Source organism: Corvus brachyrhynchos, unplaced genomic scaffold, assembly GCF_000691975.1.
Source record: "Corvus brachyrhynchos isolate BGI_N302 unplaced genomic scaffold, ASM69197v1 scaffold26, whole genome shotgun sequence".
NCBI lineage: Eukaryota > Metazoa > Chordata > Aves > Passeriformes > Corvidae > Corvus > Corvus brachyrhynchos.
Genome location: NW_008239324.1, coordinates 4,576,949 through 4,597,269, shown reverse-complemented (window position 1 = coordinate 4,597,269; position 20,321 = coordinate 4,576,949). Strand labels below are relative to the sequence as shown.

General features: G+C 40.9%; 1 protein-coding gene across 2 annotated transcripts in view; it reads right to left on the bottom strand.

The window, feature by feature from the left end:
- RANBP10 (RAN binding protein 10) overlaps positions 1-20,321 on the bottom strand; it is a 69,846-nt gene that overhangs the window by 42,446 nt on the left and 7,079 nt on the right. For both annotated transcript variants that reach the window (XM_017740933.1, XM_017740932.1), the window contains exon 2: positions 9,832-9,884. In XM_017740933.1, coding sequence (XP_017596422.1) covers positions 9,832-9,880 — 49 coding nt within the window. In that variant the 5' untranslated portion in view covers positions 9,881-9,884. The remainder of the gene's footprint in view (positions 1-9,831; positions 9,885-20,321) is intronic.

Sequence of the window (20,321 nt, the reverse complement as noted above, 5' to 3'; positions counted from 1 at the left end):
CACCAGAGAGGTCAAGATGTGCTACAAAGCATTTACAGCCCTGTGAAGAGCACACCATGGTTAAAACAACTACAGAACAGGCTGATTCTATCTACAAAGGAAAAGCCTCTCTCGCATGATCAGGTCACCACTGCACTATTATATCCATTATATTCCCTGACACACCACACTGGAGGAGGTGGGAAGCAGAGCAGGGGTACAAAATAACGCAGGATAGGGATGGGAAAAGGAGTCAGATGAGGAGCTTTTCCATTTATCTATTTAGTGGAACGGGTAAAGGGCAAGTTAAAATCAAAAGCTTATAACATACATAGGCTTCAAATCTCATCATACTAAATAATTCATATGTTCATTTATGGGCCAACTTTTCAACCTTCAGCTGATGGCAAGAACACCTTTATAAAATATTAAGACACCTCCAGCAAAATCTTGCAAGGTAATGGGCATTTTACAGAGATATCAAGGCAGGACAGTTCAGTGATTCAGCCAAAAGCAATGTTAGAGTTCACAGTAGCATGCAGGGGGCTCATGTCCAGCTACTATTAAAAACAATCCCTAAAATGGTATTTAATGAGCTAAGAAAATTATGTTCCACTCATTATTCCACTTATCTAAACACAAGCCCTTATGGAGAGAGAAGTCTTCCAGAAGAAGCACATCTCTGTGTTAAGATGTGCAACAGATGTTAAGAGGTTGCAATAAGGCCTTCTAGATTCTAAACTGAGGTTTCTTAAATACTTTCCATATTAATCAAGGTGAAGCAACAGGGTTTTCTGAAGAGGATCATATTTATCCATCAGTAGAAATAGCTGCTACCAGCAGCTTGAGTTGTAGTGAAACTGAGCTTTGTGTTGATGGTACCTTTTATCCAAACGGCTCCGATAATAGGTACGGCCACATTAAAGAATTTGTTTTAATCTGAAAAACAAGCAGTGCTGTGATTATGACTTGACAGCTAAATTGCTGTCTCTAAAGTGCCAGTCAACTCTTAGCTGTCACTAAGATACCTGGATTTTCCATCATCTGTGCTACAGCTGGAGATGCAACCTGTGGCATTGGTGAAGGCCAAACCCCAAACCCCTCTGTGCAATGCCATCTCTGCTCTGCTTTGGAAACCCTGTTTTCACATGGCACAAAACCAACACAACCTGCTGGATGACAGAGAACTCCATGCAAAGGCAGGAGCTCCAGCATACCCATATCATACATCTCTGGGAACATGTTGCATGAGAACAGAGCAGAGAACCTCTAAAAGAGGTCAGCCCAGCTCTGAAAGAGATACGGCAGAGAAATCAGGGCATGCAAAACCGTGGTTCAGCTGTAACCCCTGAGTGAGAATCACTTACCCATACTGATGTCTGAGCACTTCATGGCCAGTGGAAACACTTTCTTTGGTTATTTTCCAAGGCCAGGATTACTGTCTTGAAATACTGATTCATGGTTTTGTTCAGCTTTAATGGCAAAGCACTTTCCCAACTACTCCAGGGAGCAGAGGCATGGCTGCTGAGAGCTCAGCCGGAGCCTCAGCCTGCCTCCTCCAGTCAAACCTGAAGTCTGGGTGCCCAAAGACAGTCTAATTCAACAGACCAAAAAAAAAAAAAAAAAAAAAGAAACCCAACACTTCCCTAAAAACCCACCCAAATGGCTGGCAGCAGTTTCTCTGGCTGCACACAGGACAATCATCACAATCGATACGAGCAAACACGTGAACTGAAGTCAGTTGGAAAGGGAAAAAGGCACAAACTTTTACTTTATACAGTCCTAGTTTTCATACACATAGCCATAAATAAAACATGATATTAAATTTAACCTTAATTCAGAAGGTAATTCATCACAATTCTGTGGTTCAGGAGCTGGTTTTGTTACTCTCCAGCTCTGAACACACCTGATAGCATCAGGTCTGATCTCATCTGAGGACCTGATCCCTCTGGTGTCACCCCTCAGCACGTATCATGAAGGAACTAAGACATTTGTCCAACCCCCCTGTGCCACGCCAGCTCAGCCAGTATCAGCCCTGAGCACAAGGCTTGTGTTCTAGAACACACCCACCCAACCAAGCTGTGCTCAGCTCTGTGCACGATAAGTTCCTTAGGGGCAACACCCCAAATGTGCCGAGCACGGGAGCGTGTGAGGAAGGAGCTCTGGCAGCTGCCAGGGTAAAGAATGGCTGACGTGAATTCAGGTTATTCAAAAAACAACACAAACTTACCTAAATTCCATTCACTCAATGTGTAATTTATAACAAAACCATCACCACCATCCTCATACACAAATTCAGTCCACAACCTTCCCTCCCATACCACAAGGCACCCACACAGAGTACACCCAGTTAATTCTTTTCATGACACACCAGCAAGTTTTAACTTTGGATGTCTGTGAAATTTAGATCTTTCAAATCCGAACTTTGTCAGAAAGCCCATTAATGATTTCTGAAAAACTGAAGATTGTGAAAGAAAGAACTTGCAGTTCTTCTAGGGGACAAAGACGGGATGTGAATGAATGCACAGCACATGCAACAAATCTGTTTCAGTATTCAAGCTGGAATTTTCATAAAAGTTCAGGTTAGCTCAGCACATAAACTGAAAAAACTGAATGAAAAAAGAGAAAGCTGACATGGGATGAAAAAACAACTGAGCAGTTCAGTGGAGCTCAGCTGAAGCTGATGGGCAGTGGACAAGTCAACCACAAACTCCAAAGATTCCCACAGATACAAAGACTTTTTTTTTTAATAGAGATCATTTAATTTTGAGAATTCTAAAATTTCAAATTTTAAAAATTTTGTGGTTTCAAATTTTAATTTTTGAAAGGTATTCAACTGATCTGCAGAGAGTAGAAGCAGGAGGAAAAAAGATGAGAGTGAGTTAAGTAAGGCCAGAGGAACTCAGATTCTTCAACACATGATGCAGCAGGGTAGCCATTAAAATATAGATAGAATATATGTACATAGAATTTAGAGAGAAGATGAAAAAAGAAAAAAAAAGAGTTATGTATGCCCAGGATGAACAAAAATTAAGCACTCATCAGATTACTCTCCTATGATGGCATTTTACATACACTGAACACAAGATTAATTCCATATGGGGAAAAAATCTTAACACTAAAAATATGTGAAAGCTTCAGTTCAAAGGAAATCCTTTTGTTTTACTACAAGAAGCCCAAATTTCTTATTAATTTCTTTAGTATGACCTTAATTTTGACTTAAACTTAAAAAAAATTAAAAAAAGCTATTTGAAAATAGCAGATGGTACAGTACAGTAGGAGCAGATTCAAGAAAGAAACAACCAGTTTCAACCAGTCTCAGAACACTTCCTCCAGTATGAGGTTTTTTAATTTTTTTTCTCAAATGGGGCTGGGTAGCCTGTATTGCTTAGCCTTGTGTTGTGGACTGAGCAGTTATTAGAGGCTGGAGAGGACTAACTGTGATTCTGGAGTGCATCTTGCAGTTTAGTTTAGAAGAAACAAGGGTAGCACAACCAAAGATGTATATAAAAGTACAGGCAGTAGTGACAACCAGGAGATACACTTACATAAATAAACCCCTTCTCCAAAAATAAGAGACTCATGTAGATAAATCCAAAGGGCTCTGACTTACAAAAGCCAGAAATCTCAAATCTGCTGTAACATGTATCTTTTTTTAGTAGTGTATGTTTTTTATCCACCACTGTTCTATGTACCACAATAATCTTCACCCACCCAGGCGAGCTCTCATGTAGTGAGGAATTTTCTCTAAAAATCCATCCTGCACAAATGGATTCAGTAATTCTGGAGCTGACCCATCACACTGACCCACTTAGCTCTCTTTTCTTCCACTGTGCAGTGCTAAAACCTGCCATTTCTAAACATACTGATGACCTCTTCGGAGGTACAAATTACGCTTTCAGGTAAAAATATAGTTAAGTCAGCAAAAAGGCCACCCAAGTGAAGTTTTAAGAGCTCTCAGCCTAAATAAAAATTCAGCCAGCCAAGTCAGTTTCAGCCCAGTATGCCTGTAAAGATGCCCCTTTGTAAAAATGTCTCCATGACCATGATAACTGTTAATTGGAGGGAAATTTAACTGAGGTTTTCAATACCTCTCTTTCAATCAAAACTAACCACTGTCAGCCACGTGATTCCTGAGAATAAAGTTTCCCAGAGGAGCTGTTTCAACCCGCATTACCTGTGTGATGAAGCAGGCAAGTGGACAGATCCAAGTTACTAACAACTCCAGAATCAAACAGTGCCCCCCACCCATTATTATTAACCCAATTACGTGACCCATTTCACATGCAGCCCCACAAACTGGTTTGATAGGATAAATTAGAGGGTACTGGAGGCATAAGCAATTTTGTGGATAGGAACTAGCACAGCCAGCTGAAGGACTCGCTGCATGTGTAACTAACACCTGTCTAAGGCTTTGCTGTGACACCATGTGGAAATCCCATGTGCCATTTTGGACAACTGTTTTTTAAGGATAGTTCTGAAAGAGCTTTGCAGCAGGACAAACACCATAAGGTACTATAAGACAGCACTTCATCAGCTGCATAAATAAATAAACTTAATAGAAATTACTTCTAAAGACAGAAAATAAAGCAGTGTGTCCAAGCTGCTGATGTAGCCAAGAGGCTCTGAAAGCAGACTCAATCACTGTTTGTTTGCCACATACTGTTCATGTATTTAATCCCATACTTTAGGGCTTTTGCTGATTGCTTTAGAAGCCAAAGGCCTTCTTTTCCCAGGTAACCATGTAGCTTCCTCCCCTCCCATTTCTGCTGAAGCCTTAAGAACTGTGAAAGCTTGGCAAGGATTTTCCTTTGCCCTTGTTTGCAAGATGGGATGAGAGCCACTTCCTGGACTTGCTCTGAATTTTAATGTTTTCTTTTACTATAAAAAGTAAGATACTGGTGCTTGTGATACATCCAGTGATTAAATGTTCAGAAAATGTCTACAAGAGTTGTCATAAGTCAAGGAAACCTGACAAACAGGGAAGGGTGAACAGCCAGGGATGTGTGATCTGGAGAGAAGACAACAAAGCAGTGATAGAGGTTTTCATGTACAGAGCTACAAAGAGGAAAGAAATTAATTATTTTCCCCCTCCACGTGATCCAAGAATAGACTCAGACTACATGGGATATTCAGCTTTGTCATCAGGAAAAGTTTCCAACATAAGGACAGTGTTGGAAGAAGTTGCCAGAAAAATAATGAAAGACTGGTTTAGGCACACACCTGTCAGGCAGGACTAATGCATAATTGAATTTGCTTCAGATCAGATGATTTGGTGAGGTCTCAGCTTCTATAATTATTACATTTAGCACTGGGACTGAGTCCTTTAGCACAGGTCCTTTGTTTGTCAGTGGAGTCACAGTAAGTGGCAAACCAAAGCATAAACTGAAAACTTCCTTAAACACATCTGAAGTAGAAAGATTCCATGCCAATCATAGAAAACAAAAGAAGAAACATAGAAATAAAAAATAAACCACATCAAAACAAAAGCTGGCTAGAAGGTAAATCTGGATGTCTTTTGCCAAACTTCCCACTTGTAGCAGGATTAACTTCAGAGTTACATGAGGCTGCCAAGAGCTTTGTCAAATTGAGGTTTGAACATCTAAATATAGAGCCTCTGCAGAAACCCATCCCCAACTCTGATGAGGAATAACATCTTCCCATGAGAATTTTACTTGTGCAGGACCAGGAGCTGGACTCGATGATCCTTCTGAGTCCCTACCAAATTGGGACATTCTATGATTTTATGATACAATACCTATCCAGCCTCTCTTCTCTGGTTGCTCCCAGAGGGGAGCACACCAGCTTGAAAAACCCTTGGGAACATCACTAAGGAAGAAATAAGTAACTTTTTCCTCTCAGAGAATGGAACAGGAGGACAGAGTACTAGGCAGTCTTTCTCCCCTGCTTGCATCTCTCCTCTGACAGCATGTAAAATAAGCTGAGAAGAAATAAAGTCCTACCTAAAATGTCAACAGAAACCTATTAGCAGGAAAATTCAAAGGAAAGGATCTCTAAACAAAGCTAAAATGAAAAGCCCAGTCCACATGTTGGTTTATGGAGGATGAAGGATGGCTTTCACAGAGGAGGAGAGCATAGGGAATTCTTAATTCCCAGGGCTCATTTTTATTTTATCTTCATGTCTACAAAAATGGGTCACTCACAAGGACCTTTTGCAGAACAGACTCTGGACAAACTGTTTCTGGTTTTGCAGGCCTGGCTTACAGCACTACAGTCCCAGAAGCCAAACCCCAACACGGAGCAGGTTTCTGTACACCAAATTCTCTTGATTTATCTGGCTGCACACTAATTCAAGTCCATAAAGTATTACTGAGTTTGAAAGCTTGTTCTTTTAACAGAGGGTTTGGAGCAGGCAGATGGTGAAAAAGCCAAGCAGTATCCCTTTGTTTGAAAAGCAAGCTGAAAAAATTACCAATGTTTCTGAAAACCAAAGAATGGTGAGTGAAAGCTGGCACTCCCTTCAGCATGTACAATGCTGCATAGCAGGGCAAGTCATTTATTAACCAGAGGGTGTTTAAAGTCTCTAAAAGTGATTGGTCAGATCCTATCTATACTGTTTAAGAAACTGAAGCAGGGTATGCCTAAGGGTGTGGTTTCACAACATCTTAGGCTGAATTAAGACCTTGCTGCTACTTTAGAGATTCATCCTCCCTTCCCTCTCTGCCTGGCTCTATGCTCCTGCTGGGTTACTCTCAAAGAGCTCAAACAAATGAGATGTTATTTCTCAACAGCATGAAGGACTTGACCAATGCAGAACATCACATTATGGGAGAATAATTTCTAGTGTGCAATCTCACCCATGTTAAAGACAGGACACTTACCATCTTCCTGTTTTATGAAGGTTTGGTAAAACCTGTAGCAAACAACCAACTTTCAGTTGGGCTCAGAAAAACTTACTGGACTGAGGGCTAAATAATAATAAAATAAAATAAAATAAAATAAAATAAACAGAGATGTTATAGGCAGGATGCACAGGTAAGAGCATTGCTCCACGAGTCCTGAAGGAACCAGCCCACCACAACCCCAACACAGCAGAGAGGCAGGCTGCTTCCTGCCTGGCCTGAAAGCTGGCCTGGCCTGGCCAAGGCAACTGCCAGAGCCAAGGGCTTGCACCAGGGAAGAAGAGTGACTGTGCAGATGGGGTGGGGAGGAGGGAAGGGTCAGGTTTCTCTCCTCTGATGACACTGAGTTAGATCAGTTCAGCTGCAACATGTAATTTCATCCTCAAATACCAAAATGCTGAGCATACGTGAAAAAACACTGTATGTGGGGAAAGAAGTGAGCAGACATTTCAATAAAAGCCACTGGTTTAAAGCAGAATGCTCATTAGTAAATGTTCTAAATGTCTCTAAAACAATTTTTAAAAATCAAGATATGTCAGGGTCACAAAAGTTGGTAGTTAATAATAATCCCACAATCATGTCAGACCTGCTGACTGAATTTCAAAGCACAGCACAAAGAAACCCTGAGTCAAATATGGACAGGAAGCTCTCCAATTAAAAGCACTCTCTATTCCCAATGCAGAGAGGGATAGTTAAGGGAACTCAGTTCATGCTGCTCCAATCACAGTTGTAACCTTCAGAGACAGCTCAGCACTACCCCCACCAGCACCCAGCTGGGCTGACGCCAAAATAAATCTGGAATAAAGCACAAATGCCCTGACTTGGAACTGGATATAGCCAAAGTGTTTGTCCTTGTGGGGGGAAAAGGAGTTTGAGACAGAACCCAGCAGTGAGATTGTTCTTTGAATTAGGACTGCCAGGGTGTCAAGGACCCCCAGTGAAACAGGGAACAAGAAAGGGACCAACTTTGGCTCCTGTACCAGGCTCTGGGCTCCCAACCACCACTTGTAGTGGTTACACACTTCCCTGGTAGCAAACTGAGTGAAAATCGATCTGTTAAAGCAGAAGTGACTTAAAAAGAGTCTAAGGAGACAAACCTGGCACGGTTTCAGGTCACAAAAAGTTAAAATTACACTTTGACATGAAGCCAAGTCAAGACTCCAAAGTCTGTCACTTCGTTGTGAGCTCTCACTTACTCTGTGCTGTGAAGGACCTGATAACAGTTAAGCCTAGAAATATGTTTCTCACTTCAGTTACTTGAACAATATACTAAAAAAAACCCAGACTCATTCTCCAAAAGCCGGGAAGATAATTATTGAGCTGTAATACAGAGCCATGCAGTTAATCTTACACAAATGATGGGAGAGCGACCTAACTATGACTACAGAATGACTCTTGGCAGCATAATCTGCATGTGATCAAACAAACAACAGGTTCATAGGATGAAATTTGTACAATTCATTGCTAAACAAGCACTATCTCAAGTCTCAAGTTCACTTTATGCTTTATTTCACTGAGAGAAAAGAATTCCATGTTCACCACATGCACTCAAAAAAGGATAGTGGTATACAGGCACTTTGACTCAAACTGGCCACAAATGCTGCCCATGTAACTCCCAGGCTTTAAAGCCATTTATCAGAAGTGGTTTGGGTAATTTTTAGTCACCAAAGGGGAAAAAAAAAAGAAAAAAAAGAAAAAAAAGAAATTACACTGGCTGTTCTATTTTGAGACAGCACACATGAGACATTCAGCACACACCATCTCAGGTTAGTGCTGAACTCTGTGTGTATGTACCTATGTTATAACCCCAGGAGAATCCTAAATTAAGCATAATCCAACTAACTATCTGCAGGCCAAGTCTAGAAGACAGTCCCCCCATCTTTGCACCACACAAGCCAGGGAGCCATTTCTTGAACAACCCCTTTGCCAAACGCTTCAGCCCTGGAAGGAGATGACGGGACTACATTTGTGCTTTGCCTTGTACATGGCACACAACCCACTTGGATCAGGAGGACTGGGGGAGAGGAAGTGCAGAGAGAGTAGGGCTGACTGGTGCAGTTGTCATAACAAACGAATATATTTTGCAGTACGGTGCAAATTCTTTAAAGCACAGGTGTCACTGAAACCATTCTCCCCAAGACAGTTTCCAGATCTCTCTTTTGTTAGGACATTCACAAAACATTCTCCTTGAGAAATACCAACATCCATAATAAGGGCCGAACACAGATTTCATCTTTCACCAGAAGTAACACCCAAGGCCAAAAAAGCCCCCACCACTGATCAGCTGTCATTCATCCTGGCATCCTGGAACATTTACTTTCTACCAAATACAAACTTCCAATTTCAAGCGCAGTTGAAAGAATTTCTGGCACAGAAGTCACTATGTCAATACATATCTAGAAATTGTTGTTTTACTCAATAAATTGGATGTTGTTAAAGAAGGATTACCAATTACTTATTTCTAAAAACAAGCCACTTAACCAACTTAGAGGCAAACCTAAAACCACACATTTCAAACAAAAGCAGCAACAATATTAACTGGAAATACCACTTTTTGTAGTCTTTCAGTGGGAAGAAGGAAAGAAGAGAGACAATACAACAGGCCAATTATCCTGTCATTTTCAGATTCTTTCATGTAAATTTATCAAGTGGAATATAGAGGTTATATGCAAAATGAGTTTCCTACTTACTTTTCAGACACGAAGAAGAGTTTGCCTGTCTGAAAGGTCATCATCTTGCCCATTACTCATTAGTTTAGTATTAATTTCTGTTATCTGCTAAAATCATCATGGCTGCATTGACAACACCAGTAACTCAATTTAACACTCAATAGGTTGAAACTTCCAGATATAAGACAATTACAGTAATGCAATTTTATTAATAGAAACACACAGTCACTGATTTATTTATATTAATATAGAAAAATCTTTATTTCAAATGAACATTTAACACAGATTGTAAGTCAAAACAAACCTTAACAGTGACTTACCAGGAAGCCTGTTCATGTTGACTCCTTGAGCAGAAAGTCCTATTCCCATGTACCTTCAAAAAAACCAAACAAAATACCAGTCAAGCAAGAGAACGGTTAAGGCACAAGATCCCCTGCAGCAGAAATACAGCCCTAAAATAAACCCAACCCACACACAAATTATTTAAGAATGACAAAATCACTAAAGATTTTCCATTACTCGTGTCTTTTATTGAATCCAAAATAAAATATCACTAACTGACGGCTTTCTGATGTACAACTACAGCTACTCTTTAGTTCTTAATTGCTAGGAAAAGGAAAACAATCAGCAATGTAATTTCCAGTTTGGTATTTGTGAGGTGTTTTTACCCATATATCAGAAAAAAACCTATTTATATAGGTGATTAACAAGACAGTAAAAAACCACCTAAGTGCAGATATAGTATATGAGGACAGATGTCTGTCTAGCCTGATGTACTGTCTCCAGAAATAGCTGATAGTGGATGCAGAGGACAGAGCACACAGTTGTACTTTCCAAGAACACTCTTGCATTGTCCAGTATATATTCTACACAATCTCACTTTCTGAACCTCTGTAAGCTCTTTGAAAAGGCAACATCCTACAGCTCCCCCATTCAATTCCTGCCCAACCTATTTTTCCTTTGTACTTGCATTTTTAAAATTAGAAGAGAGAGGAAAAGCATTTTCCGGACAACTTTCTCAAGGATTTTAAAGTCCTGATTCACACCCCAGCCCCCAAAGGTCTCTTCTCAAGGCTGGTTAATCACAGTCTACTCAGCTGTTCTTATGGAAGCTCATCTCTACCTCAATGCTCCTGCTACACTTCCAGTTCTGTAAGTTCTTTGAGAAGCAGGGAATAACCAGAGCCACCAGCATCGCACAACACAAGCCCACAGTGATTATTACAGATAACAGCATAACAATGTTCTCTGTTTTGGTTTCTATCCCTCCCCCTCCTGATCTCTATTACTGCATTTATTTTTTGACTGCAGATGAGAACTGAACTCAATTTTCCATGGAAGTGGGACACAGCTTGACCCTGCACTCTAAGAGGCAGCTCAGAGGCCATTTTTTGTATCAAGTCTGGATTGTTCATTCTGCCCTCATGAGAATCCTTTTGCACCTATCCAGCAGGACAGTAAGGCAAAGCCAGCCTTCACAAAGTCTCCTCTTCCTCACTGCAATACTTATGCACATTCCCATTTTGTGTCTTCTGTTTCTGCTAATTTGCATGGTCTGTAATTCTCTAAATATCCTCTGGTAACACAGCTCAGGTTTTTTTTTCAACACACTCCCATATTTTTAGGTTACTGAGCTTTGAAACTAACTGTTGGGCTGTTGTTCTTGTAAAAGTAAGAATCCAAGGGGGCTACAGCCAGTAGTCCTACATACTGTAGTACTACATACAGTGTCTTGCTATTCTTTCACTGTATCAGTTTTCTTTCTGTGGCTTCCTTGGCCACCTGCTCCATAAAACATTAATCAGGTATGAAAATACTATTTCAGAATTTCACCCCTAAGTTACAATTTCTTCAAGTTATGTGCATTAAGTCCCCTGCAGAAACTGCTCCCTGTCCTTGACTTCCCCATCTCAGTCACCGTCACATGGAAATGGTAATAACTGATTGGTTTTTGTTTACACGGAAATTTTAATCCTTAGAGATCTGCAAGTTTATAAAATCTTAGCCTGTAATTTCTTTAATAGCACAAAATAGAATTGTTTTGGTGGAAAAATACCTTTAAGATTGTCGAGTCCAACTATTGACCAAAACTGCCAAGCTCACCACTAAACCACGTCCCAAAGTGCCACAGCCATTCATCTTTTAAATCCCTCCAGGGATGGGGACTCTAGCACCTCCCTGGGCAGCCTATTCCAGTGCTTGACAAACCTTTCCATGAAGAAAGTTTTCCTGATATCCAACTTACACCTCCCTGATGCAACTTCTGGCCATTTCCTCTTGTCCCATCACTTGTTACCTGGGAGAAGAGACCATCTTCGCAAACATGGCCAACTCTCTTGTACACGCCACATTTTGGTAGCATGACCGTCTGGATTTCAAATCCTTGAAGCCCAGTTTTACACTGCTTTAAATTAAGTCAATCCTTTCTTTTAAAGACATGCTCTGTTTCTGAAGTGCACCAGCTCCCAGAGGATGCAGACCCTTCCTCCTCAGACCAACAGAGAGAGCAGAGAGGCAGCAAACTCTCGGTTTGCAGTGCATAGAACAGGTTATCAGCCACGCTGAGAAAACAGAACTCCCTGAGCCACACACAAACACAAGTCCTGATGTGATCATACCAGCTAAACCCAGCTCTCTTCCTAGTGGTCAAGGAGATGAGATCATCCAGGAAAGACTGGTTGCTGATGTACAGCACAACCCTGAACTCACACACTGCACATGCTGTGGTGACTGCCCGGCACATCCACCCTGAGCCCTTGAGCTCCTGAACCTTGCGTTCAAGAAAAGCAACAAGGAAGGTTCTGCTCTGATACAGAGATCTCAAGGATGGAAGGGACTTTAGAGGAAGGACTATGTGATCTCATTCCTCTGGATCCCTTGGGGGAAAAAAACCCCACAGACACACATCTCTTCTCTGTAATCAAGACTTTTTAAATGTCACATTCCATAGTCCATGACTCAGCTATTTCATTCTTTAGAACTCTTGAATGAAGACCAGATAACCCCAATGATCTCGTCCTGTCTTTTATGGGTTGTTGTATTAATCCTTCAACAGGAACCAAGTTACCATTTAAAAACAAAGATTGGCATATGTTTTGTTTACAAATGACATTGTTGCTGTATTAACTCTTTCTCTTCAGAAGGACAATCCTTTAAAAGCAAAAGACTGGCATTTATGACCCTCTAAACATTCCTACATTCTCAAAGTTCTTCATAAGGAGTTCTCCTGCATTATCTCTTGGTTTTAGAGACTCCAGCTTGCTTCCCATCCCTGATATGTTGGGAGGGAAAAATATTCCTTTAAGATTTCGGACCTTGAGCCAGATGTCCCTCAACTCATTTTGGTCAACCCTATTGGGTTTTTTAAGCTTAAGGGTTTGTTCTTTCAATTTTTCTCATTGAATAAAATTTAAACTTTTGGGGTGTGTATCTCTATTGCCTCTCATCCCTGTGTCTAATTTTGTCAACTGTCTCATCCTCCAATAAAATGTCTTCTTAAACAGTCTCTGTACCATCTCAAAGCATTTAACCCTTCTGATTTTATTAGCTATTCTTAAACAAGCTTCTTCAATTTATAAGGTTTGTTTTCTGGCTTTTTTTGTTGTTGGGTGGTGGGGTTTTTGGATGAACACTGAAGTGGGAGGGTCTGGGGACCTTTCATAGCACTCCTCAAAGCACACCAAACATGAGTGATTATGGTCAGTGCTGCAGAGCATCTTCTAAACACACCTTTCTTGCAAACATTTTCTGCACTGCTCAGAGCACGAGTCAGAAGTTACATCCTCATGAGTTCCCTGACTCATGAGAGCCTCTCCAAAGCAGGCATTTATGGCATCTAAAAATTCAGCCTCATGGTGTCATCTGACATACATGCATCTCTAATAAACTGAATTTGGGGATATGTTTACAGCCTTCCAGGCACAATACAGAAGACTTTCCCCTCTATCTTCAGGGAGTACTCCAGCTCTTCACTGCCACTTTCTTAGTGCACTGGCAGATAAGGGAGTTCTTGTTCAGTTTCTGTATTCCGACTGAGTCTGGAATCTTCTGCTGCTACAGAGATTTCCTTACTACATGGTGGGTTTTGCCACGTGTTTTTTTTTCAACTACGTGTGCAAGCAGCCAGGATCCCAGTCCACAGCTACAACTGCACTCAACTCTGTGAGAGCAGTGACAAGTGCCACCTCTGCCAACTGTTCAAACCTGACGGGAGCTGTGATTCAAAGTACACAACTGCTTCAACTCAATATAAAAGCACCATCTAAGCCTGAAGCAATAACACCAGAGAGCTCATCCTGACACTGGCAGGTCTGAAACACTGAACAAAAACCTGTCCAGGAGCAGACCATTCTGCTTCTCTGGCAGAACCATCTCCACCAACTTCACCAGGTCACATCACCGAGCTCCAGACGTCCCAAATTTGTTGGCTGTGACAAATCTTGTTCAAAGAGCAGGACATGCCTCTTGGCATAGGGAATGTTTCTTATGTCCTGATCTATTTGGCTCAGCTGAAGGTAAAACACTGCAGAACTGTGGCCACTTTGTCTTGTGGTGGTGTCAGATTCCTTCCTTTCAGTATCACACAGCACAGCTCTGCTGGCACAGGGCCACAGGCCAACTTCATCCCTCTTTACTGCCTGAGGGTGCTTGTCTGCTCCTCTGCCTCTACATCTGCTGCTGTTGACATTAACAGACCTAGAACTGAACAGAGAGGACACCTCTGCACACAGCCTTGGCACAGCTTCAGCACAATCCCAGCTGCAGCACTTCAATGGGTGCCCTTTGTCCCCATCCCTTGCTGGCTCACTGCACTGTACTGCACCACATGGGTGGCAACACTAAGGAAAACATTGGAAATTAGAGGAAATAACCTAGTTGTTGAACTCAGATAAAATAGGTCATCACCCACTTTGGCTTATCCTGCTTAACTTCATTATTTTCTATGCAGATTCATCCCCCTCTTTTGTGTACAGCAGCAAATCTGATGCACATAACCAAAGACAAAACTTACAGAATAGTATCTTTCCATTTTCAGACAATATAGCTTTAAATTGAGACTGGAAGCTTGTATTTTTATAAAAAGCAAGCATTACAACTCCACAAATACTAAATTTAGAACTACACTTTAATCTAGATACACAACACCATGGAAATATGTTGCTTAAAAAAAAAAGGAACATGACCACAAGCCTTCCTGGTTCACAGTTTTTTGCTCTTCAACTTCTGATCCCATTTAAAGCTCAAGACAAACTTTAAAAATAAGACCTTAATGGCTGTAAAACTGCACACAGAATTTGCAGACAACCTAAAATAAAAACAGACTCCCTCACCATGCTGAGTTTCAACTCCACAGCCCACATCTTATACCCAGAACTTCAAATTGTCACAGACTTGACTGCTGGGTTTTGTTTTAGAAAGTGCTACTTTGCTTTTCCCATCTACAATCAATTTATGTACCAGAAGTAATGGATGAAATGAGCTTTAAAATCTACAAAGCCTCAAACAAAAAAATCACCCTATTCTCTTGATAACTGGGAGGTAAAAAAAAAATTATTATTCAACTCCACCACCCCCAAAAGCATCAGATGTTTTCTGAACTTCTTGGTGCAGAACAGCTTCTCACTTCCTCGATTCCAAATGCTCCAAACCAGTTTTGTATATGCAACAAATTCAATACTAGTTAAACAGTATTTTTGGGAGAGCAAATTACTGCCTTTTTTTTTTTTTTTTTAATGAATCAATTATGATATTCAATATCATTCAACATAAATCTCTATGGTCTGCCTGCCTGTATCACCCCTGGTTTTGGACCATTATAGTGTAGACAGACTCCCTGTGGGGTATTCCTTAACTGGAGTTCCTTTTTGAGAGATTCAAAGAGCCTCTTAAGAAAAAGGATGCACAGGAATGTTAGCACCCAGTCTCAAACAGGAAAAAAATTATTTTGGGGGTAATAATACATTTATGTCCATTATCCATCATAGGTAAGATGCAAAGCTAAGCAAAAGTGACCTCCTAAAACCACCTTCTCAGCAGCGAACACTGAATACTTGGAACTGCCCCCCACACCTAATGTGAAGCTTCAAAAATGCTGCATCAGTAGACCAATTCCAAACAGAGCAGACTGACCAAAATAAACGCAGACACATGCTGGTGATTCAGTCAGAACAGTCTTGTTTCCACTCACCAGCAGCCTTGGCAGTTACCATAGCACCAAATTCTTCCAGACTCCCACTTCACCTCAGCCCTGCCCAATAGTGGTTGCTTTAGAAAATGTGACTGAAATTAGCCACACTGAACACCAGCCACGACATCAGCTCTGCCTGTTTTATCCACGCCCTGGCTCTCCTTGGCCACAGCAGAAGAATGAAGGACCTTGGTAAAAAGCTCTCATGTCAGAAGATGCTGGCTCCACACACAACCAGCAGTATTCCCAGGATTCTTCCCTCTAGGTCTTACAGCACCATGACTGTGCTAAGATTAGGCTCAAAGACACAAAGCTTCCTGGGTCCCTTCCCCAGTTCCCAAGTACTTTAGCAGTAAACACCCACATGTAGCTGCTCCAGCACAGTGACATCTAAACAGGACAGCGTTCACTTCTGGCTCCTAAGACAACTTGTGTGGTGGACTCTGCAGCACAGATGTTTTCAAAGCTGCATTTTAAATCTGTTTATTTTTTAAAAATAGGTATTATCTTTTGTTTCTGTCAATAAAAGACATTCCCTTGGAAAATACATGGAAGACCAAAATGATGACTGTACTTCTAAATTAAAATTTATAAAGATAGAAAAGATCATAAATGCACTGACTCAGTCAGGAAGAATTATATATTGCCACTGGGCAGAAACTAGCTGAAAAACAATGAGAAAAGTTATTTCACAGGAGTGTCAACATTTGACTGACCTAAACGGAAACAAAGATCCCTTAATGAGGCTGTTCTAAGCATTACAGTCATAGAAGAGACACTGATGGCTGTGTTTAGTTTGTCCCAGAAGGGGAATCCACCCATATGAGAAGCAATTCTTTGAGTCAAAAGATGCTTCTCCAGAACAAACCACAGATACCCAGATGAGATGACGAGCTGATACCCAGAGAACCTGCCAAAAAGTCAACATAAGAAAAGTTTCTTGTGTAGTCTAAAGCTACTTTGTATGAGGAAACCCACAAAAATCCTTGTGAACCCAGCAGAAAAACTTCAGAACAGTCCTGCCCTTTGACAGCAAGCAGCTAATGCTGAAATTCCAGGATTTGCATCTATTTGGCTTTTCCAGTGCAGGAATGAAGAACTCATTGAGTCAAACAGAGGAGAACACAGCAACAGAAGTCATGCAGACCTGTACTACATTCTTCAGTTTCAAGAATTCCAGGAGCAAAGGACATCTCCCTGGAAAGCACCCAGCACTTGAGAAGCATTGCCATGTGCAAAATAAAGGCAGGGCAGAAGGAGGGAGAAAGCAATTAGCCCCAGGTCCTCACTGGACAAGCAGTGTACTTTAAACAAAAAGAGGTATTTCTTTACTCAAAAAGCTGCAAGACTTCCTCCAGTAAACTTGGACTGAATACTCATCTCTAACACTAGGAAACAATTAGCAAGGCAGATTTTTTAAGCTCTGCCAGGAGAAAGACAGCATAAATAATAAATAACATCTACAGGTTTCCCCTGTATTTATTGTTTAACCTGTTGAAAGGTACCAAGTCAGGATGGTGAAACGATCCCTGCCACTCTTCTTTCAAGTGGCTCTGAGGTTCACCCAGATGGCAGACAAAATTCAACCCATCTGAAAGCTGGGGAAACAAAGGGGGAAAAACTACATTGGTTGGGTAACACCCACCAGCCCGGAACAGTTCTTTCCCAGTCCCAGTCCCACCCTGGCACAGTATAGGAGGCTGGAACAAGACTGCCAGGGATGCCAACAGGCACCAAGGTCCAAACTTGAAGAGTTAAGACCAGAGAGGTTGAATAATTTGTTCTGAAGGCCATGACTTCCAGTAAAGCAGTCGTTCCCTGCTCAGTTGTGAACCAACATTAACACAACATAAGGGAGAAATTCCTGGGACTGGCATTTTATTACATGGCTCAGCCAAAGCTACGCAATCCCACTGAGCCACGAGTCAAACAAGGGATGTTCCACTCTTGCAGAGGTTTGTGAGTCAAAGGCTTCCTGTATCCTGCAGTTTTTTCTAATAACCACACCTGCGTGGTAGGAATCCTGTCCTCCCAGCTATTATGCACCCCACTCTTTCAACACACACAGTTAAATCTAAAATAAACAAACTAAATTAAGTTAGAGGTGAATAATACACCACACTGGTGGCATTTCAGAGACTTTCACAGTCTCTTGTGCAAAGCTGTGAACTATCACTCTTGTCTGAGGTGGGTCCTGACTTCATGCCAGGTTTAAAGAGTGGCTAGAAATGATAACCCTTATCAACTTACCACTTGAAACCACATTGTTGCAGTTCTGGTGGGGGAAGGGGAACATTGTTTTAAGGAAGTGAAAAAACAAGTTACATCTGTTTAAAAAAATTACCTATGGCACGTAAAATACTGGATTCCAACTGTCTCCGATTCCTCAGTCTAACAACAAATATTTTGGAACTACTTCATAATGGAATATAATCTCTAGAGTGGACGTGGTTCTGGTTTTATTTGTGTATATAGTGCTGTTCTGTGCTGGTGCTTCAGAAACAGCACTGATGGGCTCTAGGAAGAATCCCAAATCCCCAAGAAGAGGTCAGTAAAGACAAATAATGCAAGGCTGAAAAGAAGTGGATAAAGGGAAGAAAATAAAAATTTTAAGAGCTCATTAAAAACAACTACAAGTATCCTGAGGCACAGAGGAGTCCATTGTACATCAGCCCTTGGGAAGGCAGAGAAGCCTTAAAAGCTGAAGATCATGGAAGGGAAGGTGAGTGAGCAGGACAAAACCGAGATGCAGCAATCTGGTAACATAACACATCTTCTCAGGGTGTTTATGAGTAATTGGTGACAAAATGACAGAGGAAGAATGAAAGGCTATTTTTGATAGACCAAGGTATCATATTCCCAGCTCCCTTCCAATTTTAGGACCACATTCAACTGGTATCTGCCAGCTGTAGGAAGGGCCAAATCCATCCCTTGTCTGTGTTACCTTCTGGAGAGGAAAAGACTGATGATGTAGATTGATGTTTGTAGGAACACTGAAAGATCAAAAATACACAGAAGAAGACTTGACCTGAGCACCATGTAAGAAAGAAAAGGTAAAATACGAGCACCACCAGGGTAAAATCACCATTAAAATCTGTCCAGAATAACCAGTTTCTCCATCTGCTACCCCAAGCATCACCACATCCAACAGAACCCCAAACCCTGTGTTCAAATGCAAATGGAGCTGAAGCAAAGGTGTCCCACCAATTTATTGTTTTTTTCACTCTTGGCAGCTGACTCATTCTCCAAGTCAGCTGATATCCAACAAAGTTCACACACAAACCATCTCAGTGACAAATGGTGCCTAAAGTCTGGGAACAGAACAAAGCATTACTGATACTCATTCTCTGATTATTTATTCTGGTTACACCCAACTGAATAAGTAGGATTTTTGTTCAGGTTGTCCTGCTGAGTAACAAACCTCACTTCCAAATGCATTGCTCATATTCACTGAAAATATATTAGGGAAGTTAAACAGGTTTTCATGACTGAATGGACTTAAGATTGTTTGATTGCCAGTCAAAGCAACAGAACATTTTTTTCTGCCATGAACAAAACCTAGAAAACAGTAAAGAAAGATGCTAGAGTTACCACAAATGTCTAACAGAAAGGCATCCAAAAGAGGGCAAGTCATTTAAAGACTGTTTCATTTTGGTGACTACTCTTGCATTTCAGTCCATCATAACAGACAGATTCAAAATGTACCTTGAGCCCCTGTTTTTTCCTCTGAAAAACAGGGGGAACAATATAAATGCAATACCCAAATCAGAAGAAAACACTCCACCACCAGCTTAAGGGATATTCTCACAGCCTTTTAGGCTAATTTCCTCTGGTTTATGCTTGGATAGTAACAATTCTTATGAAAGGAGGATTTACCTGCCAATAATTAAAGAAACTACAGAAAGAAGTAGCTGCAGTATTTACATAAGATCTGGAGAGGGGGCAAATTATGTGGAAAACACACAAGAGAGAAAGTAACACCTGAAGTTTTGAGAGATGCATTGGTGAAATAAGAACACTTTCTCTTTAAACAGCAGCAGAGAGGCAGAGCTGGGGTGAGCACTGGGAAAGCACCACACACTGAACTCACAGATCTTTACACACTGACATCTCCACAACAAGGGACAAAGGCTTCATGTGGACCAGAGCATCCATACAAAGAACTTGTAAACAAGCAGGCAGACTGTAGTGTGAAAACAGAGATCCAGTGTTGTATCACAGGTACAAAGTAAATCCCACTGCTAGAAAAGCAGTTTAAAAAGTGAATCTGGTTGCAGAGTCAATATAACACAATCATCACAATTCAGCTTCAGTGGAGAGTTGAAGAAAAAGAGTCAAAGCTTCACAGTGAATGATAAAGTCTTCAGCAGTTCATCATTTCAAGGCTTCTCAAGTGAAAGAAAAAGGTTTTCCCTATATAAAAGTTATCCAACTTACAAAATTTAATTATTAAACAGAATTCCTTAGATCTGCAAGCTTAGAATATGTAAATGATTAGTTCCCATTATTCTGTGATTTAACTGCAAACATATTCTGAGGAACTGAGCATAGTAATGTTTTACATATCTTCTAAAGATGTGGATTTTGCTAGAGTTTGCTTTTTTCATACTCTTACCATTTCTA